At 56.2% G+C, this 27,738-nt stretch overlaps 1 protein-coding gene across 1 annotated transcript; it reads left to right on the top strand.

The window, feature by feature from the left end:
* Window positions 1-27,665, top strand: DCHS1 (dachsous cadherin-related 1). The gene is made up of 20 exons (XM_015817302.1): window positions 1-1,734; window positions 7,549-7,737; window positions 8,008-8,239; window positions 8,363-8,599; window positions 9,064-10,068; window positions 10,199-10,386; window positions 10,651-10,747; window positions 12,387-12,544; window positions 12,648-13,485; window positions 13,903-14,142; window positions 14,724-14,849; window positions 16,306-16,515; window positions 17,128-17,991; window positions 19,457-19,570; window positions 22,480-22,691; window positions 22,808-22,962; window positions 23,650-23,780; window positions 23,935-24,221; window positions 24,762-24,900; window positions 25,114-27,665. Exons 1-20 carry the CDS (start codon window positions 1-3, stop codon window positions 27,663-27,665), a joined length of 9,708 nt encoding a protein of 3,235 aa, XP_015672788.1.
* Window positions 27,666-27,738: the final 73 nt, after the last annotated feature.

Here is a 27,738-nt window from a genome sequence, read left to right as displayed (position 1 = left end):
ATGGGGCCCCTTCCCCTTGTGTTGCTGCTGCTGCTGCCACTGCTTGGGGGCCGCTGCACGGCAGTGCCAGGCACTCTGGACCTGCAGGTCGATGAGGAGATGCCTGCAGGCACCATCATTGGGGACATCAGTGCAGGCCTGCCCACGGGCACCACCAGCTATATGTACTTCATCTCTGCCCAGGAGGGCAGTGGCGTTGCCACAGATCTTGAGATTGATGAGAACTCTGGCATCATCAAGACAGCAGGGGTGCTGGACCATGAAAGCCGCGACCACTACAGTTTCATTGCTGTCACCCCAGATGGAGCCACAGTGGAAGTCAACATCCAGGTCAATGATATCAATGACCACGCCCCCACCTTTCCTAAGCAGCAGGCTGCCCTCCTCATCCCAGAGCGCACACACACCGGCAGCCGCTTCCCTCTGGATCCTGCCTTTGACGCAGACAGCGATCTGCTTGGTACCCAGGGCTACGCAATCAAGGCGGGAAACGTGGGCCAGGCTTTCCAGCTGGAGACGCGCCGCGGACCCAATGGGGTCTTGCACCCGGAGCTGGTAGTGAGCAGCATTCTAGACCGTGAGGCCCGCTCCGCCTTTACCTTGCTTCTTGAGGCCTATGATGGCGGATCCCCCCCAAGGAGCTCCCAAATGACATTGGAAGTGTCTGTCCAAGACATTAATGACAACGCGCCAGCCTTCAACCAGAGCCGCTATCATACGCTGATCCCAGAGAACCTGCTCCCCGGCAGCAGCATCCTCCAGGTCTTTGCCTGGGACGCCGACGAGGGAGACAATGGGGCGGTGGTGTATGAGATCAACCGCCGGCAGAGCGACCCGGAGCAGTTTTTCACCATAGACGCATCCACGGGAGTAATCAAGCTCAACAAGGGACTGGACTATGAGCTCCGGAAGGTGCATGAGCTCGTGGTGCAGGCCCGGGACAAGGCCATCCACCCAGAAGTTTCCACCGCCTTTGTTACAATTCAGGTCCGGGATTACAATGACAACCAGCCCACCATGACAATTATCTTCCTCAGCGAGGATGGCTCCCCACGCATCTCTGAAGGGGCGCAGCCTGGCCAGTTTGTGGCCCGCATTTCTGTCTCTGACCCTGACTACGGAGAATATGCCAACGTCAACGTCTCCTTAGAGGGGGGCGAGGGGAAATTTGCTCTCACGACCAAAGACAACATCATCTACTTGATCTGTGTGGATCAAATGCTGGACCGCGAGGAACGGGATTCTTACGAGCTGCGAGTCACAGCCACAGATGCTGGAACTCCCCCCCTGCGGGCCGAATCAGCTTTTGTGCTGCAGGTGATGGATATCAATGACAATCCTCCTCTCTTTGATGCCCAGGAGTATGAACAGAGTGTCCCTGAGGTGGTTTACCCAGGCAGCTTTGTCCTGCAAGTGACCGCCCGTGACAAAGACCAAGGGCCCAACGGGGAGATCCGCTACAGCATCCTGCACAACCACCACTCCCACTCTCACTGGTTTGCCATTGACCCGGCCACTGGCATCGTCACCACTGCTTCTGCCTTGGATTATGAGACCGACCCGCAGCCTCGGCTGACTGTGCTGGCCACTGACCGCGGCAAGCCCCCCCTCTCTTCTACCACAGTGGTCCTTGTCACCCTGCAGGACGTCAACGATAACGAGCCTGTCTTTGAAAGTAACTTCTACAATATTTCCGTGAAGGAGAACGTTTCCCCCGGCACCTGCTTCCTCCAGGTGAGCAAAGATCAGGATGCGGTTAGGAGCGATCCATCTTGGGGGGAAAGCGTTGCTTCCTTGGAGCAGGAGGGGTGTTAAACTCTTGGGTAGTTAAGGCAGCTTCTCACCGCATGCCTCCTGCCTTTGCTGGCACATGCAAAGGTGAACTCTGGATGCTGTTTCTGAGACTCATTCTCACGCAGCCTCTGCTCAGAACCGCTGGGCTGCTTTGGGCTGCTGGTTCTCGTAGGTGGAGATTCCCTGGCCATTCCTCAGCTTCCTAGGAGCCCCCACCCCTGGCAGACCTTGGATATATAAACCTTATTTTAGGCCAGAGAGGAATATTGTGCTTTGGGAGCAGTGGAACAGTCTCATTGTTAAATTCATTGCCAGCAGATGTGGTGGCCACCACTTGGATGGTTCACCACAGAGGCCAGACCCAGTGGAAGCGAGGACTTATAGCGCAGAGGCTGGTGCTCGTAAGGCAGCAGCATCTAAAGGCTGCAGGTGGGGACATGACAGTGGAGAAAGATTCTGTGCCCTCTGCCTCTGGGTCCATCAGGGTAGCCCCAGGGACCCAGCCTAGGACCCTCCTGCCAGGCCTTGCTGGTGGAAAGGGCCACAGTAGGGCAACCTCCTTCCTGTGGAGCCAGCAGCGCATCAGTGTTGTATCCTCCAGCCTTTGGGGCACTGTTGATGTGTGCATAACTGTCCATCCTTGATCACAAATGTTTCAGGAATCTTTGAGATTTGGCTGGCTTTTTTGCCAGGCAGTTCTGTGTTGATTTTCACACAGTTTTTGGTCCTAAGATTGCCAGAATGGCATCTTCTATCTATGCGAGATAGAGTTCATTAATTTTAACCTTCTTTGGTCTTTCTCAGTTTTACCTTTTTGTTTTTCCGATTGTAGACTGTACCATATGTTTCTTTTGTTTCCTTTTGCTTTGTACCCAAGAAGAATGTGGGCCTGGCCCCAATCCTGTGCTTTTCAGAGCCAGATCTCTGGAACAGTTCCTCTCCCCTCCCCTCTTTCCCCTTCCTTCCCTTCCCCTCTCTCCTCTCCTCCCCTCCCCTCTCTCTGTCTGCAACACTCTCTCTCTCTTTCTCTCTGTCTCTCTCTCTCCCCCTTCTTGAGGGATTCCTTCTGCCTCTGGAGTGTAGTGGGCGTTACAGGAAGGACCTTTTGGCTTTCCTGTGTAAATCCCTCTCCCGTTCCTTGTTAGGCAGAGACCCAGCTACAACTGATGACCAGTGGTGTGGGATAAACACCAGACATGAGTGTCGCTGATCCCATTTATCTTGGCTTAAATGACACCATGGGGTGTTGCTAACTCCTAGAACCCCTTCCCTCAGGTGAAAGGTGCCACCAGAGCAGAGCCACGGTGGCACAAAGCCTAGTGAAGCTGCTTCCTGACAAGTGAGAATCAGAACTGAATCTGCTGTAACCCTGGATCCCCTTTAACAAGCCAGAGTCATTTTTGCAGATGACGAAGCAACCTTGGCTTCTTCATCCAATCATTGGTCCGGCTGGGGTCCAAGCCCCCCCCCCGCAAATTACAGCAGATAAATGATGGGTTTCCTTCTGCATTTGTGGGAACCTCTTTCCTTTCTAGAGTTTTTTTTTAAATTTGAAAGGGGATTAAGGTATCTGTGTACGTTTCGTGGGGTGTGCTTTTGGTGTATGCCACATAGTTATGAGTGGCATTTGTGTAGCATGTGCATATGCTTTTTTGACGGTAGAATATTCTCCGTGAAGAGCACCTGCCACAGTGATAAGACAACCCAGAATGTGGTTGGTGGCCAGGAACGGCGTCTGCCCAAGAAAGCAAGCAGGGCAGTGGCCTCAAACAAACTTTTGGCAATCCTGCAGTTCCCCAAAATTGCACAGCCAAGGTGCCCAGATATCAGCAGCAGAACCAGCGAGTGGTCAGGAATGCTGGAAAAAGGCTGAGAAGGACAGCACCACTGCTAGGGACAAATGTACCATCCCTGTTTCCTAATCCCAGCCTTAAACTCCTCCCAAATCCTAAAATTAATACTCAAGGGTCAAAAACAATTCGGTAACATCCCTGAAGTCCTGTTGGGGCATCGCTTCTGATTGGGAAGCTGCCCCCTTAAGACACTGTCCAGCCTGCTTGCTGTCTCTCTCTGCAGATGAAACTTCTTCCCTCCCGCTTCAGGGGGGGAGGGGGGGGGCAGAGAGCCTGCACTGATCTTTCCCAGCCTACCTCCCTGCAACGAGCACCCTGGTTCGGGGGTGGGGTGGGGGAGGTCATCTTTGCAGCAGGAAGCTGCCCCCTCTGCCAATTCTCCCTGACAGAGTTTGCCGACTCCCAGTAAGTCAAATGGTGAAAACAGCAAGGAAAATAAGGGCGCTCGACTACATGAGGGCAATGCCAGGCTAGAGCAATATGGGGCTATGCCGTGCAATGGATGTCAGGCTTTAAGAGTGGCGTGCACATTGTGCTCATCTGCTAAGGAAGCACACTCTTGTGTCAGAGAGGCACCACAACAACATGCCTGTGCCCACTCTGAAGCCCCCTGCCACCCCCACCCCGTGCCTCTTGAATGGAAGCGTGATGGCACGGCTCCTGGCGAGGCCAAGGAAGGCCCAGCTTTTGTGGAAAGAGGCCCTGGCCGGTAGACCTCAGAGCGTCCCTGGAGACCCATAAAACCCCTGAGACCAGCTAGACAGCCGAACCCAGGACTCCAAAAGAGGACAATCCAAAAAGCACCCAACATTTCCACACACACCCCCGAGAAGCATCCACTGGCTGAGTTGGCATAGCATCCCCCTCCCTGTTCACATTTTTGAACCATTTCTCAAGGTTATAGTTCTTTATTGACTTAGTTTCTTTATTGATTTATATTTATTTAGTTATCCAATTTATACAGCCAGCCATCTCAGTGAGTGACTCTGGGTGGCAAACAGAATCAAAACAGAGTAAAAACAATAATGAACGTTATACAGATTAAAACACAGGCAGCTGAGAAAGAACCCAGATAACCAACACAACCAAGAAGCACTTTAGAAAGAAGCTGGGCTCCAACTGATCTCCCCCCTCCCTGCGGCGGCTTCTGGCTGTTTTGATGAGAGGGCTGTTGCTGTGGTGCCAGGGTAGGGGGGGGGTCGTGCCCAGCCCAGGAGGGGGTTGCATTAAGAGTTGTGCTGCTAATCCTCTCTTTGCTGAATGAAACGGGCTCCCCTGCAGAGAATCTGGACCCGGTCAGATTGGGGCCTCCTCCTCCTCCTCCTCCTCCTCCTCCTCCTGGGCATTGCTTCTGGTCAAGAGGCCTTCAGGCACACGGCTGGCTGGCTGCTGCAAGGGAGGCATCTCTCCAGCAGCAGCACCACCGACTCTGTTGCTGCTGCTGCTGCTGCCGCCGCCTTCATTTCTCCCGGGGCAGCTTCCTTTCCTGACCCAGCCATGCAGACCATCCGCTTCCTGGCTGACCCTTGAGGCCAACAGCCTGAAGCTGGAAGCCAGCCCTTCCTGAAATAGCCCAGCTGTTTTTAGCCGCTCAGCATCTGTGCCAGGCCCAAGGAGGGCTGCTGCCCGAGAAGCTGAGCAGGGAGCCTGCGTGGGCTTGCTGACCACACTGGCGCCAGTGCGCCCACCGCTCTCGGCCTGAACCAAAGCCAGATGTGGAGCTGTGGCTTTGTGCACATCTGTCGAGTGGGGCCTCTTGGGCAGCCTGCCATTCGTGGCCTCGGGGATGGGATGGGCCAGGCAAGCAGGCAAGGTAGGAATCGCTGCTGGAGTAAAACTTTTGGTAAAACAAGCCCGTCTTTGGCTGGTTATTGCTGAAAGTAGTAGTTGGGGGCCTGTCGCTCTTGCCCAACTGAGAGAAGGGGGGGAGGAGGGGGGATGGGCTGAGCTTGGAGAGGAAGGATTCCCCCCTCTTGGAGCAATCGGCTCAAGTGATTTCCGTAGGTTTTACTGCAATTTGAAACATTGAAAGATCTGGAGTTTTCCTGCCAGAGGCTACTGTAAAAGCTGAAAAACATCCTGTTGTGCACTCCAGGATCACAAAAGTTGATGGGATGGTAGCCGAAGCTGAGAACTATTTACCAGCATGCCTACAGAAAAACTTGGGAGTTTTAAAATTCACGCACCCCATGAAAAAGAAAAAAGAAAAATAGTATTTGGCTCAGCTCGCACAGGCGCACTAGGTCAAGGCTTTCCTCTGGCTCCCGCCCCCCCCCCCAGCATAAACACCCTGCCCTCCATGCGCAGAACAGCCTTGGGGCGGGGTGTGTGTGTGTTCTGCTGTAAGGGCAGCTGCGAGTCCTTCAAGTTGCAGGGGCAGCCCTAAGAGCCAAGGCTAGCAATGGGGCAAGGCGCAGAGGCCACCCTGGGGGTCACCGTTCCCAGGACCTCCGTGGCATAAGGGGCCTATCACTGGCAGGCCTGGGACCGGAGGGTGACCAAGGCAGTGGGAAGCCCTCCTCTTGGCTGGGGCAGCCCTGCAGGAGAACAGAGAGGCCCCGCGGGGGCAGTGAGGCCCTTCCCTGATGAACTCAGGCGAGCAGGGCCCGGAAGGGGCTGGCCCCGGCTTTCTTGTTCCTTTCCTCCCTTCTCCCCCTGCCCCAAGCAGCCACCTACCCTCTTCTGCCCATCCAGCAGTTGTGAGTGCCAGAGGGTCACCTCCGGCCAATGGCCTTCCCCTCCAATCAGGCCTTGAAAAGCTAAAAGGGGCCCTTTTTCCCAAGAGGGCCCCAACCAGCGGCCCTCAGGGGGGCATTACTTAGTGGGATGGGGAGTCCAGCCTGGGCCCTCCAAGGCCTGTGAACAAACCATTGTGTGGCAAAAGTGGGGTGAGCTTATGGCTCCCCAGACAGGAGACTCTCTACCTCAATCCTCCCGTGGGGAGGGGGGAAGGCTCCAGCTTCTCTTCCCCACCCCCACCCCCCCGTACTGAAGCAGGCCTGCCCTCGGCCCACAGAAGGGGTCCTGTTGCAACTTCCTCTCCCCATCCCTCCTGCTCCCCCCTCCCCCTCCCAGCAGAGGCTGCACACTCCACCCTTTTTAAGCAGGGAGGAGTTCCCTCTTCTGAGCCTCTTTGGGGAGGAGACCTCTTCTTGGGGACTGAGTTTGTCCAGGGTTTTCTGGAGGTCTCCCATTCCAGAACTAGCCACACCAGGTCCTTCTTTAAGACAAAAGTCAGCTGGAGACTGTCCCCCACAAACTCCCTGTCCCGTTTGGGTCTGGTACCCCTTCTTGTAGCCGCCCTCTTGTCTGCTGGCCACCGCTTGTGGGCTCCCGTCCTCTTCCTGGTGGGCAGAAACCCCTTTCCAGCGTGGGTAGAAGGTGCAAGGAAAGGCCAGGGTGGGGGGGATGAGGGGACAGAGCGGGATCAGCGGCCTGGCCCCCAGTGGCAGATGTGTGAGTGGATTGGTTGAGCCCCTCCCTCAGATGCTTGATGCTAGAGTTCCTGGCACCTGTACCCGGTGGGAAAGGGTGGGTGTGTGCCCCCATTAGCAAAGGGCCATGCCCCTTGCAGTCATCCGCCTGGCTGCTGGCATCCTGAAGGTCCTCGTTGAAGGAGCCCCTCCTTTTCCAGCCATCTCGGTATTGGAGGGGAGAGGGAAAATCCCCCTCCCTCCCCATGCACCCCCACCCCATCGCTAGCTGTGTGTGTGTACAGAGGCTGACCTGGCTTGGGAGAAGTCCTGCAATCCTCTGACTATTGTCCCAGCAGAGCCCAGGGAGTGCGGGGGGGGGGGCAGGGGGCTGCAGCGAGGGTCATTTGGCAAGGTGGAGCTGACCCTTGACCTCTTGGCATCTTTCTGTCTGGTGGGTCAGCGTGGTGCTTCCGCTTTTGCCACAGATCATGGCCACCGATGCAGATAGCGGTTCCCTGGGAAGCGTCTCTTATGCCCTGGGCACAGGGCTCGGCAGCCTGGTTCCCTCTGCGTTCCTTCTTGGGGAAGAGACCGGCCAGCTCTGCACTGCACAAGGCCTGGACCGGGACGAGGGGCCTTCTACCTATGACTTCACAGTCACGGCCATTGATGGGGTGAGCAGCCACAAGGAGTCGAGGAGCCTCAGAAAGGCATTCTGTGCTCAAGGCCTGGCTGGGTACTAGAAGGGAGGGGTGTACGAAGGGTCTCTCAGAAACCCTAAAAGCTGCCGGCCACTTCAGCACTTTTGCGGTGCCAAGGCAGAAGGCATCAGCCGGCACCCCGTCCGAGGCTTCTGGAGGCCTCCTTGGGCGGGCAGCCATCAATGCAGCCAGGAGCATGGCTGCTCTTGGCACTTCTTCCAAAGGGTCTTCCTTCTCTCTCAGGGTGGGCTCAGCTCCACGGCCTACGTGAAAGTCTTTCTGGAAGATGTCAATGACAACGCACCGGCATTCTACCCCCTTGAGTATGCTGCCAGCATCAGCACCCAAAGCCAGCCGGGTTCTGCTGTTCTGCGAGTCACTGCCCAGGATAAGGATGAGGGCCTGCACGGGCGAGTGACCTACCGCATTGCCAATGGCAACATGTTGACCGTTTTTGCCATCAACCCCGATACTGGTACCGCATGACAGGGAGGGGGAACCTCTTGCAGGCTCTCTGGCATGGTGGGCTGCAAACCCTTCTCGCAAGGGAGCCTGGATCTGGTCCCATCCTTACAGCTTGGCTTCCTTCATTATACAGGTGTCATCTCGTTGCGGAGGCCACTCACTGGCAAGGCCAACCTGTTGGTGCAGCTGGAGGTAGAGGCTGAAGATGGAGGAGGGCTGGCAGCTCAGCCAACTGCTCAGATCAACATCAGCATTGTGGCGGGCACTGTCTCCCCTCCGAACTTTGAGCGGGCCCAGTATTACTTCACAGTCCCAGAGGATACCCGGCCGGGCAGTAGCGTGGGATCCATCCATGCACACAATGCTCCAGGTACTGCTTCCGCACCTTGTTTAGTGACCTTGCATAGGTTGCTCCTCTTGCCCAGAGTACAGGGGCAGGGGTCCATTGAGGAAGCAGAAAGCCCCCACAGTTTACCAAATTTCCTCATAGTAGTGGGATGGACCTGGCAAAGGGGCTCCTAGCTGCTGCTCCCTTCCCCTGCTTCCAGGCAGGTGGTCCGACCTGTGGGAAGCGGCGCCCTCTGTGCCAAAGTCCTGCCTGGCCCAGGCTTCCAGAGGGAAGTGCACCTGAGCTGCTCCTTCTATTTAATGTATGCACTCGGTGCCATGTCTGTTCAGATGTGGTCCAGGTCAGCTCCCAAAGTCTCCCCAAGGGAAAGGAAGAAGCACCATGAACTGTGAGACCTTTCAGGGAGGGAGGGAGATCAAGGGCGGGATGTGGAGAGTTTGGGCACTGCGACCTTTGTCCGGTGCTGACCCTGTTCATCTCTCCAGGCCAAACGGACAGTGTGTTTTACTCCATTTCTGCGGGGGACCCACAAGGCCATTTCTCCATTGATCCCAGCTCGGGACAGCTGCACACCAACCTGGCCCTGGATCATGAAGCGCAGTCCATTCTGACCCTGGAGGTCCAGGCCCGCAGCGGCTCCCCGCCCGCGTACAGCAGTGCCCGGGTGCAGATCACTGTCTCTGACGTCAATGACAATCCCCCCCGCTTCCCCTTGTCCTCTGATTCTGTGTCGCTGCCAGAGGGAGCAGCCCTGGGCACCATTGTCTATACCGTGCAGGCTGAGGACCCTGACAGCGGAGCCAACGGACAAGTCCACTTTGAGCTGGCCTCCCGTGGAATGGCTGCCTTCGGTGTAGAACGTCTGTCAGGGAAGGTGCGGCTGATGGGGGCCCTTCATCAGGAAAGCCTCAGCCCTTACAAGCTGCTCATTCTGGCACAGGATGGAGGGACCCCGCGGCTCAGTGCCACATTCACCCTCCTAGTCCACATGCAGGCTGAAGACCAGCTGGGGCCCCTCTTTGATACTCTCACCTACAGAGTGGAGGTGCGGGAGGGGGTGCCAGTGGGCACTCATTTTTTGCAAGTGAGGGCTCTGGCCCGGGAACACAACGCCCTCCTTGCCTACCATCTGCGTGCAGATGGTGATGCGACCAGCTTTGGGATTGCACCTGACACAGGGTGGCTACATGTGCGCCGGACTCTTGACCGGGAGGTGCAGGAGCTGTATGTGCTGACTGTCTTGGCTGTAGCTGGAGAGGGTGAAGGGCGCCAGACAGGGACCAGCACAGTCCGGGTCACTGTCACGGATGAGAATGACAACAGTCCTCGTCTGAGCGAGGAGCGCTACTTCTTCACGGTGGTGGAGAACCGGCCTGCTGGCAGCAGTGTGGGCCGTGTGATAGCCACTGACTGGGATGCTGGGTCCAACAGCCGCCTGACCTTCCGCCTGGTGCCACACGAGGGCCATTTCCTCATCCACACCCAGACTGGTGAGAGGACGTGGGGGGGGGGGGAGAGCAAAGCCTGGGTGTTCCCACTGAGGAGTGTCTTTATACAAGTGTGGCCTTCCTGCACAAGCACATCAGGCTGAAAGACTCTGTCCACATGCTTTGTTTGCAGGTGAGTTGAGCATTCGAAAGAGCCTCGACCGGGAGCAGCAAAGCAGCTATCAGTTGCAAGTCCTGGTACAAGATGGGGGGACACCGCCCCGCAGCACCACAGGCACAATCTACGTCACTGTGCTGGACGAGAATGACAATGCGCCGACCTTCCTACACGTGGCCGAGGGACGTGAATTTCTCCTGCAGGTCAGGGGGCTGGGTGGGTCATTTCTGAGCAGGGGCTCAGGCTCTCTCGGGGACAGGGAGGGAGAGCCCTGGCTGTCGGGCTGGCTGCCAGGCAAAGCCATCGTAGCTTCTTTGGAAGCACTGAAGAGCAGGTGGGCTTCCTTGCACACTGACACACCACGTCTGAGTACGCGGAGCTGGGAAGCTGTCTCAGTGGCCAGGAGGGCGTGAAGAGGAGTCAGTGGTCAGTTCCAGCTCCCCACTTCCTGGCTTTCTGCCCATCAGGTTCTGGAAGATAAGCCAGCTGGCCTGTTGGTGGCCGCATTGCAGGCCAAGGACCCAGATAAGGGTGAGAATGGAACCGTCTTCTACACGCTGTCAGGTGAGGAGCCCCCGTGAGCCTCCCGTCTCAAGCAGTCTTCCCCGTCACTGTTAGCCCCAGGCACTGAACCGGCCTCCAGCCGATGGAACCGGAAGTAAGGGAACCAATTCCTGTTCCCTTACCATACCCTCTTCTGCTTCGTGCTTGTTGAAGATGGCTACTTGGGTGGGTGAGAAGCAGGTGGATCAATCTCAGTCTGGAAGTAGGGGAAGCACCTCCCTGTGGATGAGGAAAGGCCTGCAGGTGGAGCCTTTGGGGTGGAAAGCTGCCCATTGGCTACCTGGAGATTCGGTCCCAGTGATGGACAGGCAGGGTGAGAGGATATGTGGCCTCTCTAGGCAGAGTCCTTCTTCCAGGGCCAAGAGGTGAGCTGCCACCAGCTGGTCTCCTCGCTCCCTTCCCTTCAGCCCCCCTTCTCAGAAAGATGGGGGGGGGAGTTTTGGAATTGCAGCTGTAGCAATTGAGAAGCAAACAGACCTGATCCTGGTTGTCAGGATGAAGGCGCTGGGCATCGTGCACAGGGAGAGGGGTTTTAATGAGAGATCCCCTTTTTAAATCAAACTTCTCAAAATAAAATGTTTATGATCAGAAGGGAAATACAGGAAAACAAGGAAGGCAGCAACTGCGCACACGAAAGGCAGCCAGCAGGTCTCTCTGCTCTCCCTCCTTCCTCGCTTCTTGGCCTGATCCTGACTGGGGGAACATATGGAGGACCAGGCAGAAGCATCTCTGGCTCTTGCTTTGTCCATCAGGCCAATTGGCCGGCTGCACTCCTCTACCCAATGACCTAAGGCTCAGAGGTCACTCTTGGTCCTTGTACTCAAAGATACAGATGCGGATGGGATGAGCAGGGGGGACACAAAAGGGAGGTTCCACCTGTTCAAGCCTCTCTCTCCGTGTGGCCCCAGTTCCTATAGGGTGCTCGGCAGAGTTATCCTATTTCCCCCCCCCCAAGGATTGAGGTTTGTCAGAACTCATTGTGGTGTGCAGTCCACAGGCAAAAAGATGTGCGAGACCCTTTCATAGGGCAAGCTGTGCTGACCACCAGGTGAGGTCAGTCAGGGCTCTTGCTGTAAAAGTTGTATGCAAAAGGGAGAGCTGTAAGAGGAAAGCATGGACAGCTGAAGTGTAGAACTGAAGCACTGTAAAATATTATAAAATCCCTACGGTGTCCCTATGACAACTGCAGGAGTGAGCCCTTCAAAAGAGAGCAGGGCTGGCCCCAGTCTCCTTCCCCTCCTCAGAGGAGCCCTTCCTGAGTAGGAAAGGAAAGACGGTCCTTCCACATCCTGCCGCTAAAAGGCATGGAGGGCACAGAGGCACCTTGGCAGCCATCAGCCAGGGTGGCCTCGTAGCTGGGCTGCCCTTTTGGCTCTCCCACAGCCTCCCTGTGTGCATGAGCTGCAGGCGATGGCCACGTTTGTCCTGGCCAGGAACCTGGACAGGAAAGGAAAAGCCGGGGATCCTTTCGGACTGGGCCTTTGAAGCATCCCATCTGGTTCAAGAGGGCTGGCATGGAACAGGGCCTTGGGCTCGGCCGCTTGGTTTCACCTTCCTGAAGGAGAGGCCAAGGCCAGCCATTTCTTCCCCTGCTTGGCTTCTCCAGATGGCCACATTTCCTTCCTTCCTTCCCTGGCAGGTGCCTGGGCAGAACACTTCTCACTGCACATGGCTACGGGGGAGCTGCGCACGGCCACCCCCTTGCAGCAAGCTGACCAGGGAGAATATCTGTTCACTGTCACTGCAAGTGACCGAGGCGTCATTCCCAGGAGCACGGCTGCCACACTGCGCATTCAGGTACATGCAGAGCTTCCTGGGAACCTGCCAGCCCTCAGCTCCTCGCTCGGAAGGTTCTCCCCCTCCTCCCTAAATGCTCTCCCTCCCCTCCCTTTCTCTGTAGGTGGTATCTTCCAGCCATGCCCTCGCCCGCCCCGAAACAACTGTGCTGACCTTCTATGCCATGGAGGGCCTGCCACCTGGCTCCAGCATTGGCTCGGTGGCTCCCCTAGAACCACCCCTCCGTGGGCAAGTAATTTACATGCTGGTGGGGGGCAGCAATGGAGACGGCGTCTTTATCGTGGACGCCAGCACGGGCGAGATCTACCTGGCGCAAGAGCTGGACTATGAAGCAGAGAGGCGGCATACCTTGCACGTGAGCGTGGAAGACTCATGGCATGGTTACCCCAGCCAGCACCTGCTCCTGGTCGAGATCCACGTACAGGATAGCAATGACCATGGCCCCACTTGGCCTCAGGACCCCGTCACAGTGGTGGTGTCAGAGACCGCTACACCGGGCCTTGCCCTCTACACCTTCCAGGCTCTGGATGGCGATGGTCCCGGTCCCAACAGCCAGCTGCACTATAGCCTCCTGCGGCAGGACACCCTGCACCCCGTCTTCCAGCTGGATGCCCTCACGGGGGAGCTGAGCCTGCAGGCCCCTCTAGACCGAGAGAGCCAGTCTGCCTTCCTGCTGGCTGTCATGGCCACAGACCAAGCCCACAATGTCAGCCAGCGCCACTCGGCAGCTGTGACCGCTCACATCTTCATCATGGATGAGAACGACAATGCACCTGAGTTCCTTTCTCCACCAAGAGTTGATGTTCCTGAGGATCAGCCCACAGGCTTTCTGGTGCTGCAGGTGGTGGCCAGAGACCAGGATATGGGAGAGAACGGGCGAGTCAGTTACTTGTTGCGAGCAGGGAACCCTGACGGGCGATTCTACCTCAATCCCAGCACAGGTAGGCAGCAGAAGCAGGCAGAAAAGGCGGAGTGTGTATTTCCCAGGGCCAGTCTCGGGGAGCAGCCTTTAAGCAAACGGTCCGTGCCAGGGTGGGGTTTTCACCTTTGAGAATAGCCTGCCAGCTGTGAGAGCTTTTGGGAAACCACCTCAAGTTCCCCCAGATCATCTCAGTGCATCCAGAACATAATTATGCCCTCACCAGGCGAAGTGTCCTTCCCCACCATGCTGGCTAGTTCAGCGCTTACAATCAGAACCCATTGCCGAGGGCTGGCGAGGGCTGCCAAGGGACAGACATGCCAGCCAAGGCCCCTTCTGCTGTCAGTCTCTCTCCATCTGCCTGCTTCCTGGGACAAAACTTCTACCCAGATGTGCAGAACAAGCTGCCCTGCTTTGTTCCCTCTTGCTCTTTTCCTAGGGGCGTTGTCCATTGTGCGGGCTCTGGACCGGGAAGAAGTATCTCAGCACAACTTGACAGTGGTGGCCACAGACCACGGATCCCCACGGCACAGCGCCACACAGCTCCTGTTAGTGCAAGTGCTGGATGTGAACGATGAAACACCAACCTTTGAGAAGAGCGTCTATGAAGGCCAGGTGGCCGAAAACCTTCCTGCCGGCATTCCAGTGCTGCAACTCCATGCCACTGACCAGGACCTTGGTAGGAGTCTCCTCTGCCCTGGGAGACAGGAAAGGCACAAAGACCCTGGCCAGGTAGCAGAGCCACCCTCCTTGCCCAGCAGGGCCTTTCCTTGGCCCCGAGACCCCTATACGCCCCTGGGGGAAGCTGCAGGCACACCTGCTGTCCAGGGGACCTCCTTCAGATGGACAGCTACAACATCCAAAGCAACTTGGTCTTGGTCTTGAGCCCATCAGCATCTGTAACAGGGTCCCCTGTGCTCCCCACAGAGACCGAGCGATCCAGCGAGGAGATCCACCCTCCAGTGACCGATGAGACTTCCCCCCCCTCCTCACCAGACTCCCTGTCAGGCCTAGGTCCCGCTGCCAAGACTGGTCCTCCAGAGGGATGGCCATATCGTCTTGAATGGTCTCGGCTTAAACGGGAAATGCAAAAGGCCAAGCCATGAGTCTTGGCAAAGCCCCTTCCCACCTCTGAAGAGGGTTGGTGGTCCTCCATGCCTTTCCGTCAGCTGATCTGTGCAGTGGTGGAGAGACGGGTCTGTGATTATGAGGGTTCCCAGGAGCCTGGAAAAAAAAGACCCTTTCCCCTTTCCTGCACAGGGACCAATGGCCAGGTGACTTATGGCGGCATTGCTGGGGACGACTTCACGATTGACCCCCACACAGGCCTGATCAGCACTCTAGGCCCCTTGGATCACGAAGAGCGAGCTGAACACCTGCTCACAGGTAACGGACGCCTGGGAGGAAGGCCGGGAGGGGGTTGGAGGGGAGGAGGAGGAGGCGGTGTCCTCTTCGCTGGGTCCTTCTCCATTAGCAGGCTGCCCCCTCTTTTGGCCACAGACGTCTTGTGAAAATTAGAGCAAGCCAGACTCTGCCCTTTTGTTATTCATAGGCGACTGCGGAGGGTTGCACCTGGCTCTGGATGGTCCTTGTGCACAAAACCTCACCTTTGCCAGGTGAATTTCCCCAGCGCTAGAGGGGAAACTGTCGCGGTTCCTCAGCAACTGCTCCAATTGGCGTTTTCAGTGCTGCTTTTCCCCAGTGCTGGGCTCGCTTTCCACCAGGCGTATCTTTGCCTTGCACATAAGCAGACACCCCCAGTGTGGCGGCAGCATCCGTGAAGGGATCTCGAAACAGTGTCTGAGTGAACATAAACCATCCTCCTCCCCCCTGGCACCCAAGGTAGCTGCCCATTGCAGTGCACAGGGCTCTAACCGCAGGACATCGAAGTAATACCCAAAATGACCTCTCCCGTGCTGTTTTGGAGCCCCTCTGCGCTTGGTGGTTTGCTTGCAGACTTACAGATTCCCATAGCTAATGGTGACGTCTTCAGTACGAGGGAGGAGGAGGAGGAGGAGGAGGAGGAGGAGGAGGAGGAGGAGGGCTTCCTACTTGTACACTGCACCTTGCCCTGCCAGTGTTGCTGGGGTGCAGTTTTCTGCTTGGTGTAGTTCCTTGATGGGCATTGTTTTCTGCTTGATTGTTTGATGTTAGTTCTTGTTTAACTGTATGTTGGTTGCTGCAGTGATGAATTCTGGTCTGTTTCCTTCATAATGGTGTTTGAATGTGGTTTATTTATCTGTAGATGGCTGATTTGTCTGAATGCCGGTCTTCTGGGAATTCTCAGTGTTTTTGGATTTGGCTGGGTCTAAGCTGGTCACAGTTTCCCAGCTGAAACTGTGGTTGAGTTTGTCCATATGTTGTGAGATTAAGGAGCTTTCACTGTGTTTCTTACTGGGGAATTCCTGGAAACTTAACTAATGATGTTACCTAGTCTGGTTAATGAAACATCTGCAAGGAAACCACCAAGCTCAGAGAGCACCAAGTACTCCACAGTTCAACCCTGAGCTTCAGATATTCTCTTCTATTGAGACATTACTTTATTTTTTGAAAAAGTAAGCTTCTAGGCCTCAGCACTCAGAGGTATGCTTAGAAATACTTGGGGTTCAGGGGACTGAATGCTCTTTCCCAGGGCTTGTAGAATTGGCAGAAAGGCCTATTTGCACGTATCATTGTGCCCAATGGGTTAATGTATGCAAATAAGCCTTATCTGCATAATGTTTATGGGGGTTGCAAGAAACAAGCCACTTTTAGTGTAGCATCAGAGTTACCCAGCACAGAATTCTGGGGCAGAGAAAGAATTGGGGCTAACATGCGCCATGCATGTTGTTTCTCCCTGCAGTATATGCGCAGGATGGGGGCCTGCCCCCCCGCCAGGCCAAGGCCACCGTGCGTGTCCTCGTGGGGGATGAGAATGACCATGCCCCCATCTTCCAGAATGATGCTTACTCTCTGGCCGTGCCAGAGAACCAGAGTCACCAGAAGCTGCTCACCCTGCGTGCCACAGACCACGATGCGGGGGACAATGGGCGCGTCTCTTACTCACTGGCAGGTAAATGAGGGAAGGGAGCCCGGGGCAGGCAGCATCCCACAAGAAGCCCCGGGGCCTTTGGGCTGGACAGTATGGCATTCTCACCATTCTTGGTAATTTTATTGGTCATTATATTCGGCCATTGTTCTCCACCAAGAATCTTAGCTAGGTGGTCCCAAAGACGCTCTTTCAGGAGGCAACTGGACTTTCTTGTTTTTCTTTGAAGGCATTTTGTTTCTCATCCAAGAAGCTTCTTCAGCTCTGACTAGATGATGGAGAATGGAAGGATATATATTCCTTGCATATCTAGAAATCCTTCCATTCCCTACAATCTGGTCAGAGCTGAAGAAGCTTCTGGGATGAGAAGCGAAACGTCTTCAAAGAAAAACAAGAAAGTCCAGTTGCCTTCTAAAAAAGCACCTTTGGGATAACCATGACCTGGATGATTGAGAATCTCCACAGATACTTAGCTAAGTGGGACAGTTTACAGATTCCCCTAAAATAAGTAAATAATACATTTTTGGAAACTGGACCATTTTGCTCTCCTTGCAATTGAGTCACGATTTGGCAAAGTGACCCTTAGCCTTACTTTGGCCTAGAAGCTTTTATTGCCCCCTATCCTTCTCCCTGCAGCTGGGGACCCTGAAGAGGATTTTGCTCTGGACCCCTTAACTGGCCAGCTGTCCACTGTGCAAGGGCTGGACCGGGAACGCAAAGCCACCTATATGCTAACCACCCAAGCCTGCGACAACGGCTCTCCTGCCCGCTGTGCCAGTATGGCAGTTCAAGTACAGGTGCTGGATCTGAACGACAACGCTCCCCACTTCGTGCAAGAGGCCTACACCGCAGAGGTGCCTGAGGACCTGCCCGTGGGATCCCCCGTGCTACAACTTAAGGCACAAGATCCGGACGAAGGCAACAACGGACGAATTTCGTATTTCCTGGCAAACGAGTCGCTGGGAGCCTTCCAGGTGGAGCCGCAAACAGGCCGCCTGTACAGCACCCAGCCACTCGACCGGGAACGCCGGGCCACCTATTCCTTCCAAGGCTTGGCCATTGATTCTTCCCCTTCAGCCCCCAGGAGCGCCTCCACAGCCATCATGGTCACTGTCCAAGACGTGAACGACCATGTCCCATCCTTCCCCCTCAGCCCACTCACCGTCACCCTGCCCCACCATACTCCACCCAAGCGAGTGGTGGCCACTCTGCGGGCAGAGGACCACGACGCTGGGGCCAACGCTTCCATCCTGTATCGTTTTGCTGTGCCCGCCCCAGCCTTCGCCATAAACACGTACACTGGGGCCATCCAGCTGCTGCAGCCCCTGGGGAGTCTCAACCAGCGCCAGCGGACCCTGTTTGTGCTGGCTAGCGACCTGGGGCAGCCCCCCCTCTCCTCCATTGGCGTGGTGGTCATTCATATGCAAGACGAGAGCCACTGGGGAGTGCACTTTCCTCGCAGCACCAGCGATGTGGTCCTTCCTGAGAACGCTGCCCCAGGTACTGCCCGGAGACGGGCCCTTTCTGCAAGTGAGGGGCTTGGGGGGGCATATCCCAAGAGGCAGACCAAGACAGAAGACCAGCACCAAGCTGGGCCTGGCAGAATGGCTGTTGTCTGCTGGATATCTTGAGGCCTCTGCCCTGATGCGGAGGGAAGAGCAAACACAGTTGTGTACACTGTGGATTGTGGGGAGAAAGATGGAAGAGGGAAGGCTAGTCCTCCTCACCCCAAGAGCCTCTGTAGAGGCATTTGTGTAAGATAGGTACAGTGTGGAAAGGAAAGAAATGGGGAAGAAATCCCGAGTTAAAATCCCAAACCTGAAAAGGTTATAGGTGGTTCTTGACTTAACAACTGTTTGTTCAGAGAGAGTTTGAAATTATGACAGTGCTGAATGAAGGGATTTGCCACCCCTGCCCAAAGTTACAGCTGCTGCAGTGCCCCCCCGTCATATGACCAAGATTTAGTCACTTGGCAATCCACCCCACTCTTAAGACCAACTGCAGGAATGCTGCAGCACCACCCGCCTCTTTTCATCCCCATCCCCCCCTTGACCCCGCAGTGCTTGGCCCTGCTTAGCACTCCACTGCATCCCACACACTCCTCCCCACCCCCTGCTATGGCTTGGTTACTTACCTTTTCCATAGCTCTCTGTTGGGAAGCAGCCAATCTGCCACGCAGCCTATTCTACACAAAGATTGCATGGCCCCATCCCGGAAGTGGGTTCCCTTTTGGGAGTGGCCACAGTTCAATTTTCACGACTTACAGTACTTTTGGTGTTTGCCTCTTAGATAGGTTCAGATGGCAGGTAGGACCTTTGGATCCACGGGTGTTCATTACTAATTGATTGTTTGATTGATTTATTGGATGTCTCTACCCTCTGTCCTTGAGGCAGCAGCATCAGCAGCTCTCTCCTCAACTCTCCCAGGCTAAGAGAGTGCAGAATCTGCTTCTGCCCCTGGTAGTCCAGCTCCTTCCCCTCCATGCCCCCCTGCTCTTGGGCTGAGGGTGAGGGTCTGGCTCAAAGCTCCTGTAGTGGGGGAGGGGCTGGAAATGGGCTGTCCCCCCATCCCACTCCTTGCCCAGCACCTGCCCCTATCACTTGCAGGAGGGGAAAGGTCGGTTCTGAGCCCGTTGCCTGGGTCTCTGCCCCCTTCCCCACTGCCAACTCCAGAGGGTGGTGAGACTCTGGAGCAGCCCTCTAATACTTAAACCATGTCTTGCTGCGCATTCATTTCACCTTGCTGAACGAAGAAACCGACTGAAGGCTTCCGTTTCCTGGGTGAGGTGAGGTGATACAGTTGATAGCCCCGTCCTTTCAGCAGGCTTTATGACCCATACATTCCTTTTTTCTGGCTTAAGCATTTTCCTTTGCCCCATGGAGGCCAGTCACTATCCTCCCCCCATTGGCCTTTTTGCACCCCCACCCCACCCCATTTCTGACTGTGGTGCTAACTGTCCTTTCAGGCACACTGGTGCTGAGCACCCCAGCCAGGCACACCACAGGATCATCCGGCCAGATCACCTACAGCATCGTGAGTGGCAATGAGAACGGCGCCTTCCGGATCCAGCCCGACTCGGGTACTTGGCAGGGCAGGGCTGGGGGGCACTGAGAAAGGATGGGTCCCCCCCGAGAGGAGGCAGGGGAGTCCTCTCCCCAGGTCCTTTTCCCAACCAGACAATACTGAGGCCCCAGCTGCCCATTAGGGGCCTTTACGGGCTCCGGGCCCCAAACAGGGCAAGAGACAAGCTCTGCTCTGCATCCCTAGGAAGCTCCATGTAGGTTTAGGTCTCCAACAACACACCACGAGAACCAGCGCCAGCAGGACAATACCCATTTTATCCACCCTTCCACTAAGAAATCAAGAGGTCTTCGCACATCCTTGTCCTGTTCTCTGCTCAGAGTTTCACTGTTCACTAAGAACATTAATTATTACTCCAATATTTTCACATGGGCTTTACTTCAGTTTTATGCTACTCTTACCACACTGAGCAACAAATGTTCAACTCCATGTGAAATCAGCATGCATACAAGTAGTCCTCTTAGACTTACGACCACAGTTGGGATCAACTGTTATGTGGTCGTTAATTCTGGCTCCCCCCCACTGACGTATCCCTGGAGGTGCTGTAATAAGAAAGGGAGCCTCGCATTGCCAGCCTTCAGACCCATCCTGCCTGCCCCAGTGCGGACAAGTCACCCCTCGGGAGAGGGCAGGAGCAGCTGACATCACCCCTGGCCAAGCAAGGAGGCTCTGGGGGAGGCAGCCGCCAAGAGCTGCCTGAGTGGCGTCTCTTCCTTCTGTGCTGCCCTCCTACCAAAAAGCTCCCTCTCGGCTGCCTTGCGGGGACTCGGGCGAGCTCCTGCCCAGGCCCTGCTCTCTGCCCTGTGCATCCATTGCGTAAGGAGGGCTGCCCTGCCGTGCCGTGTTTTGCTCAGAGCAGAATAGTCAAATGCCAGCTCCTTGCTCTGCTCTGCCGTCACCCACTGAAATTTGAATCTGGCCGAATCAGGGCAGAGAAAAGGACAATGCTCAATTCAGCTTTGGAATTAGTACCAGATGTGGTACTCAAAGCAGCTTGGTGGGCTTCAAAAAGCTGCTGGATCGATTCATGGAAATGATGGCGTGATCAGAAACTGTCTTCCTGAATGCCCACGAGGAGGCCTCTGAGGGGCCCCTGCCGGGAGACCAGCGGGCTTCCTTGGGCAGTCAGAGGGTCATTGGAGAACAGGCTGCTGGTTGAGATGGGCCAGGGGTCTCATCCAGTGGGGTCCGGCTTCTAGGCCTTCTTCTCCCTGGTCTTCCCTTCTAGCTAGCTCATGTGAGAAGCAGAACCACAAAACCACGGTCCCTTCCCCCCCACAGTTCTCCAACGATCCGAGTGGAAAGTGGCCGGCGCCAGCTTTCTTGGCATGGTGGGGATGCAGCAGACGGCATCGCCATGGCCAAAATGGAGGAAGCCCTTGAAATCCAGAAATGGGCTTCCTTCCTTCCCACCCTGGGATCCCAACAGCTGAAAAGCTCCTGACCCTGTGCCCAGCTGTCCCTCTGGACATTTTGCCAAGTCTGGCAGAGGCCTCATCAAAGGCCGGGCTTGCCCCAAGCGAGCGTGTGCCCTGGTTCTGTGTAGTCGGGGACTCTTGCCCGAGGCTCCTTTGCCAGGTAGCCTGAGCCCCCAGCCTCTGTTTGAGACAAGTTGCCCACCCAGGTGGCTGAATAAACTCGTGGCTTCCTTGTGATCTTCAGACTGGAAGATCTTCTGCTTGGCTGACCAGCTGGAGGACGAGAGCAGGAGCGGCCCCATTCGGCCCTTCTTTCCCCCCAGAGTTATGGAGGGTCTCTTTTCCCACTTCTTCTCTGCTGGAACTATGTCAGAAGGGGCTTAATATGATCCAAGAGCAAAGGCTGCATTTGCTGAACATGACAGTTGTGCCGTGTGTGTGTGTGTGTGTGTGCGCGTGTGTGTGCGTGCACACTCCTTTGTGCTGGTGACCATGTATTAGTATGTGGCTGACTATGAAATCAGAAAATGGGCTTAGTTGTGGGAATACTTAGCCCACTAAGTCAATGGGAACTGAAGTTCCTCTTAGACTGCAAGCCACAGAATTGGCAGGTGCTGGAAGAGCCACTTTGCGGCTGCCTTGAAATTGTGTCATTCAATCTTGAGGCAGGTTTTTTTGCTGCCTCTGTTTTGCACCTTCCAAGAGTCCAAGGGATGCCCTTCCAAGTGCCCCCCCTCAAACCGGCAGACTTGCCTCCCCAAGTCGCTAGAGAGAGAGAGACCTGGTGGGGAGGGGGCCTTTGAGGCCATGCACAGGCAGGGACCCACCGGTGTCCCACTCTGGGCCTGGAATCCCACCCAGGACCCCTCCCCTTGGACCCTGCACTGAGTTAATTGTGGACGGCAGGAAGCACTCCACTTGTACAACTTGTAAGTGTTTTGTTTGGTGTTTCTTGCTCTTTTGATGCAAGAGAGAGAGGAGTTTCCTAGTTAGATGAACCTAGATGATTATCGCTGGTCATCTGTTGTTTTTCTAAACTCAGCAGCCTTGGGGCCACCTCCCTGCTTCCAGAACCACCCCCTGGGATGGGGATGGGGGTGACAGGGGGACGTTTTTCTACGTGCACACGTGGGTGCAAATGAGCCTAAGAACAAGAGAAGAGACAGCTGAAGAGGGAGGGAGGTGGCAGAGAAGGCCTGGAGCCTAAGAGGCAGCCTTGAGGGTCATGAACCCACTTGGGTCGTGCTATTAAATGTGTAGATGCCCCTTTCCCTCCCTCCCTCCCTCCCTCCCTCCCTCNCCAGGAAGCCCTTTCCCTGACCCCCCCCCTTTGCCTCACTTGCGCTGCAGCCACGGGGAAGTTGCCCTGCTTGCCCCGATGGCTGCCAACCCCACTCAGCTTCTGGAGGGGTTGGGTGTGCATGGTCAGTGCTGGACAGTCACCCAACAGGAGCTTCGGACAGAGCAGCCCCACCTTGCCTCCCTCCAGGAGCGATTTCTGTCTCCAACGCTGAAGGGCTGGACTTTGAGCTACAGCCCCGCCTGCGCCTGGTGATGCAAGCGGAGTCCCCTGCCTCCTTTGGCTTCATGGCCGTCACCATCAACCTGCAGGACATGAATGACAACCATCCCCGCTTCCAGCTGCAGAACTATGTGGCCTTCGTTGGGGAGGCCCAGGGCTACGACTTGCCGGTCATCCAGGTACTCTGGTGAAAGCAGGTGCTGGTCCTGGAGGCTCGGGGCTGGAGGAGGAGGAGGAGGAGGAGGAGGAGGGAATCCTTTCAGGGATGGCAGTGCTTATGCTTCTCTGGCTGCAGGTTGTGGCCAATGATTTGGATCAGGGCCCCAATGGCCAGGTGGTCTACAGGATCAACCAGACGCAGCCAATGGACGGACTCTACCGAATCAATGCCCAGACGGGAGCCATCACCACAGCAGCCATCCTGGACAGGGAGATCTGGGCCCAGACCCGGTGAGTCAACCTCTCGTTCCCAGCCAGTCCTAGCACTTCTGCAGACGACCAGTGGGGTTGGCTGCCTGGGAGTGGCGGGTAAGGCTTGACATAGTGGACAGCTGAATCTTGTGCAGTCATTAACTTAGTCAGTACTGGGGTCAGGGAGGGTCCATGGTGAGTCACTCTCTGCTCCCTCCGCTCAAACAAGCTGTGCTGCTAGCATAGCCAACTAGGCACTGCTGAGGTTCAGCCCCCCCCCCCATCCCCGCTCTAGAAAAAGGAGGTGGAGATGTAAAAGGTGCTCCTTTGCAAAAGTCATTGTTACGTTCAGATTGTCTGGCACACACTAACAAAACACATGTTTCTCGCAACCTATGAAGCCTGCAACCCACCGGGGAAGGGACCACGAAACCTTGGAAGAACTCTGCTGACACAAAGCTCGTGGGGTGCCAGTCAGGGCTGGAGGGCATGGCAGAGAGTCAGTCTGCTCCCAAGTAGCAGGTCTGGGTGACCCAGATCCCAGAGAAATTGAGTTGATACCCAACTTGATAAATGCTGTGGGTGAACACAATAGTGGACCCCTAGCTGAAAGAACAATGGAGGTGGTGGTGCCACACAAGCCCTTCCCTGGAATTGTTTTCTAGGGCAGATCTGAACTGGGCCTGCCATCCCACAAAACCTCTGACAGAGTCCTGTTCCCCACAGGCTGGTGCTGACTGCAACAGACAGAGGACACCCTCCCCTTGTGGGCTCAGCCACACTCACGGTGGTGGTGATGGATCTCAATGACAATAGTCCCACCATCCCTGCACCCTGGGAGGTGCGGGTAGCAGAGAGTAAGTGGTTGGAAGGGAAGAGGGCCTGCTCAAGGGTCCCTGCATGGTGATTGAACGTGTCCTGTTCCACTGGAGACTCACTGCAAGCCGGGGCCTCCCTTTGGGCCCATACTTCCCAGAGGTGGCTTATTGAGTTCCTGCATTGCTCCTGCAGATACCTTGCTAGGCACCGAGATCACCATGGTGACTGGGAACGATGTGGACTGTGGACCACAGCTCATCTACGCACTCTACCTGGACAGCGGCAACACCGGGACCTTCAGCATCCTACCCTATGGGGGCCATATTGTGCTAACAGAGCCCCTGGACTATGAGCAGCGTAATCACTACACCCTCACGGTGCGCGCTTCTGACTCCCAGCATGAGACGGAGGCCAACCTCACGGTGCTGGTGGAGGATGTGAATGACAATGCACCCACCTTTGCCCAGGCGCTCTACCAGGTACCTGCCTTCCCACCTCTCTAGGTTCAGGCTTCCCTTGTCCAGGGTGGCCCTGGAGAGGCAGTAGCCCACTGTCCCTTCAGGAGAGACCCTTTCTGGAGTGCCCCCCCCAAGAAGGGAGTGACTAGAAGAAAGAGTGGAAAAGAGTGGCAGGTGTTCCTCTTTCCTCCCAAGGTGAGAACAGGAATGGAAATAGGTCTCCTCTGCTTGGGGTGGAGGAAAGTTTTCCTGCGCTGTCTAAAGGTTCCTGCTCCACTAATGGAAGTGAAGCCTTAAAAGCAAAGTAGCCCAGACTATAGAACAAATGGGGTTAATAGGAGAAATGGGGAGGGGGGCTTTGTATAGTGTCCAGCTTGGTCTTGGGGGTAGAGGGAGCATCCTGCCCTGCCCAAAGTGGCCCCTGCCTTTCTGCCCCCACTTTAAAAGGAGAGCCATAGAAACCCCTGGGTGAGGAAGGGGTTCCCCAGCTATTCCAGGAGTCATGCCTGATGGCCAGCAAATGCCAGGAAGTAGCAGCCATGTTTTGCACTGCCCCTGCAGGTGCTCATCCCAGAACAAACCCCTGCTGGCACTCCCCTCCTGACTCTCAGCGCCACGGACCTGGACTCCGGCACCAACGGGGAAGTCACCTATCAACTGCTCACGGCAAGTGATCTTGTGGCCATCCATGCAAGCAATGGTACGTGCTCAGGGAGACCCCGTGCTGGTTTGGGAGTAAGGAACTTGTTTTTTTTACCAGGGAGGACAGCCCTAGCTTCCCTCTTGTTCTACTAGGTTGTCCCTAGATTGGGTGTAAGGGGCTGCAAGCCTCCTTATCAGGCGTTGGCTCCAGCCCTTCCACCAAGGTCTTCCTCCTTTCCAAATTCCAACTGTTCCTTCTGCTGCCTTACAGGAACCTTGTTCACCACCCAGCGTCTGATGCTGGAGCTGGAACATCCCACGCTGGATTTAGTGGTGGAAGCTTGTGATCACGGTCTCCCCCGTCTCTCAGCCTGGGCCTCTGTGCAGATCCAGGTCCTGGATGTGAATGACCACAGGCCTCAATTCTTGAAACCTCAGTACAATGCCTCTGTGACAGAGGACCTGCGCCCAGGAACGATCCTGCTGACCCTAGAAGCCACAGATGCTGATGTGACTCGGGACAACGCCGCCCTGGATTACACGATTGTGAGCGGGAACAGTGGTCATGCTTTCCAGCTGGAGGGCCACGTGGGCGAGCCCAGTGCCTTGATCCTGATTGAACCCCTTGATTTTGAGGGTATGGCCCTCTACAACCTCACTGTGGCAGTGGCTGACCGAGGAGTGCCACAGCACAGTGCCATAGTGCCCGTGGTTCTCACTGTGCTGGATGTCAATGACAACCCACCTGTCTTTGGGCGCTCTGCTTATCACATGACTGTGAGTGAGAGCACCATGCCTGGCACAGAGCTGCTGCGGGTGGCAGCCCACGACCCCGACTTGGGCCTGCATGGGCAAGTGCAGTACAGCATCAGCTCCGGTGACCCCAGTGGGCTCTTCCAGCTGCATCCATCCTCAGGAGCACTTCGCCTGGTCAAGGCTCTGGACTGTGAGAAATGGGCCCAGCACAGCCTGGTGATTCAGGCCTCAGACGGAGCCAGTGGGCATTTTGCCCTGGCATCCGTGGCCGTGGAGGTGAAGGACGTGAACGACAACCTGCCCTACTTTCCGATAGACATGCTGAGCACCAGCCTGAGGGAAAACCTACCTCCAGGAAGCCTGGTTACCACCATCCGTGCAGTGGACCCTGATGTTGGGATCTTTGGGGAGCTGCATTACACACTTCTGCAGGCAGAGGACTGGGGTGTCTTTGACATCAACAGCAGTTCTGGGGAGCTACATTCACGCCTGCCCTTTGACTATGAGCGGAGCAAGGCTTTCCAGCTGCTTGTGCAGGCCACGGACCCTGGCAATGGCTCTGCAACAGTCACAGTGCGTGTCTTGGTCACTGGGGAAGATGAGTATGACCCTGTCTTCCTCAGCTCAAGCTTCCACTTTGATGTTCCAGAGGGGGCACATCGGGGCCAAAGTATAGGGCATGTGACTGCCACAGACGAGGATGAGGGCCCGGATGGGGTTGTCCTCTATGCTCTGACCAAGCCATCCCCATTCTTTGGGATCAATGAAACGAGCGGGATCCTGTATCTACAGATGGACAGCCAGGTGCCTTCGGGGGGCCCCACCAGGTCAGAACCACGGCAGATGGTCCTGGAGGTACAAGCCCACAGCCCCCTACATGCCTCTCGTTCAGCCTCCACTCAGGTCACCATTGATGTGACACACACGGCCTTTGGCCTGGTGCCTGACCTCAACTTGCTGCTGGTGATAGCGGTGGCTGCCTCGCTCAGTGTGGTGGTGGTGCTGGCCGCCGTGGCCATTGTGCTCGCTCTTCTCCGGTCACAGCAGGGCCGTGGCCATAAGGAAGCCGATTTGGCACACATGCAGAGTGGCTCCATGCAGAAATTGGGCCATGCAGACCCAGCCCTACCTGGGGGGGACTGTCTGTACCATGAGGCACTGCCTGGCTATGGTACAGATTCTGGGGGAGCCTATACCACAAGAGGGGGATCACTGGACCCATCCCACTCAAGTGGGCGAGGCTCAGCTGAAGCTGCCGAGGATGACGAGATCCGTATGATCAACGAATGCCCCCGCATGTCCAGCGTCACCTCTTCCCTGCAGGAGCATCTTGTAACACGTGGGCCTGATTCTGGCATCCAAACAGATGCTGATCGCCTTTCTGACATCTCCTGTGAGCCGACCACGCTTGATGCCACACACTGGTTCAAGAACAGGAAGGGGCCAAGTCTGCTGCTTCCTGGGCAGCCCCCGCAACTCTACCGGGATGACAGTGGCAGCAGTGGGGCCTACCTGGGCACTGGTTGCGGCCTCAGTGTCCCCTCCACCAAGGACTACTCTTTTCCAGAGGACGGGAAACCTTGCGTGGACGGCTCCCTGACTGCCATTGTGGCGAGCGACGAGGAGCTGCGTGGCAGCTACAACTGGGACTATCTCCTGAACTGGTGTCCTCAGTTCCAGCCACTAGCCAGCGTGTTCACAGAGATCGCCCGCCTCAAGGACGAGAGCTCCCTGCGCAAGCCCTTTCCTGCCAAGCCCAAGCCCCGCATTGACCCCCCTCCCCTCATCACTTCTGTGGCTCACCCCGGGGCCAAGTCAGTGCCCCCCAAGCCAGCAGTAGGCCGGGCTTTCCCCCACCTGTCCTCCCTCCGACGGTCTCCCATCAGCCACGAGGGCTCCCTCTCCTCGGCAGCCATGTCTCCCAGCTTCTCCCCCTCCCTCTCCCCTCTAGCTGCCCGATCTCCCATGGTGTCCCCTTTTGGGGTCTCCCAGGGGCCCACTGCCTCCTCCACCATAAGCATTGAGCACTCCTTGGAGGCCCCCGAAGAGGCAGAGCTCCGCATTTAGGGCCAGCCCAGGAGTCGCCCTCAGTGGTATCCGGGCACGGGCCCGAGCAGTGGCCACTTCAGGGGACGTTGGC

This window comes from Protobothrops mucrosquamatus, unplaced genomic scaffold, assembly GCF_001527695.2.
Source record: "Protobothrops mucrosquamatus isolate PMUCROS unplaced genomic scaffold, P.Mucros_1.0 scaffold570, whole genome shotgun sequence".
NCBI classification, from domain to species: Eukaryota; Metazoa; Chordata; class Lepidosauria; order Squamata; family Viperidae; genus Protobothrops; species Protobothrops mucrosquamatus.
The sequence above is the reverse complement of the archived record's forward strand: the minus strand, read 5'-3'. Positions and strand labels throughout refer to the sequence as shown.

Bases quoted from the DNA above. Each gene is read 5' to 3' on its own strand.
- DCHS1 (XM_015817302.1), top strand. From the start codon at position 1: ATGGGGCCCCTTCCCCTTGTGTTGCTGCTGCTGCTGCCACTGCTTGGG. The intron at 12,545-12,647 runs GTACATGCAGAG...CTTTCTCTGTAG, and splicing joins CTGCCACACTGCGCATTCAG to GTGGTATCTTCCAGCCATGC. The intron at 22,692-22,807 runs GTACTCTGGTGA...CTCTGGCTGCAG, and splicing joins ACGACTTGCCGGTCATCCAG to GTTGTGGCCAATGATTTGGA.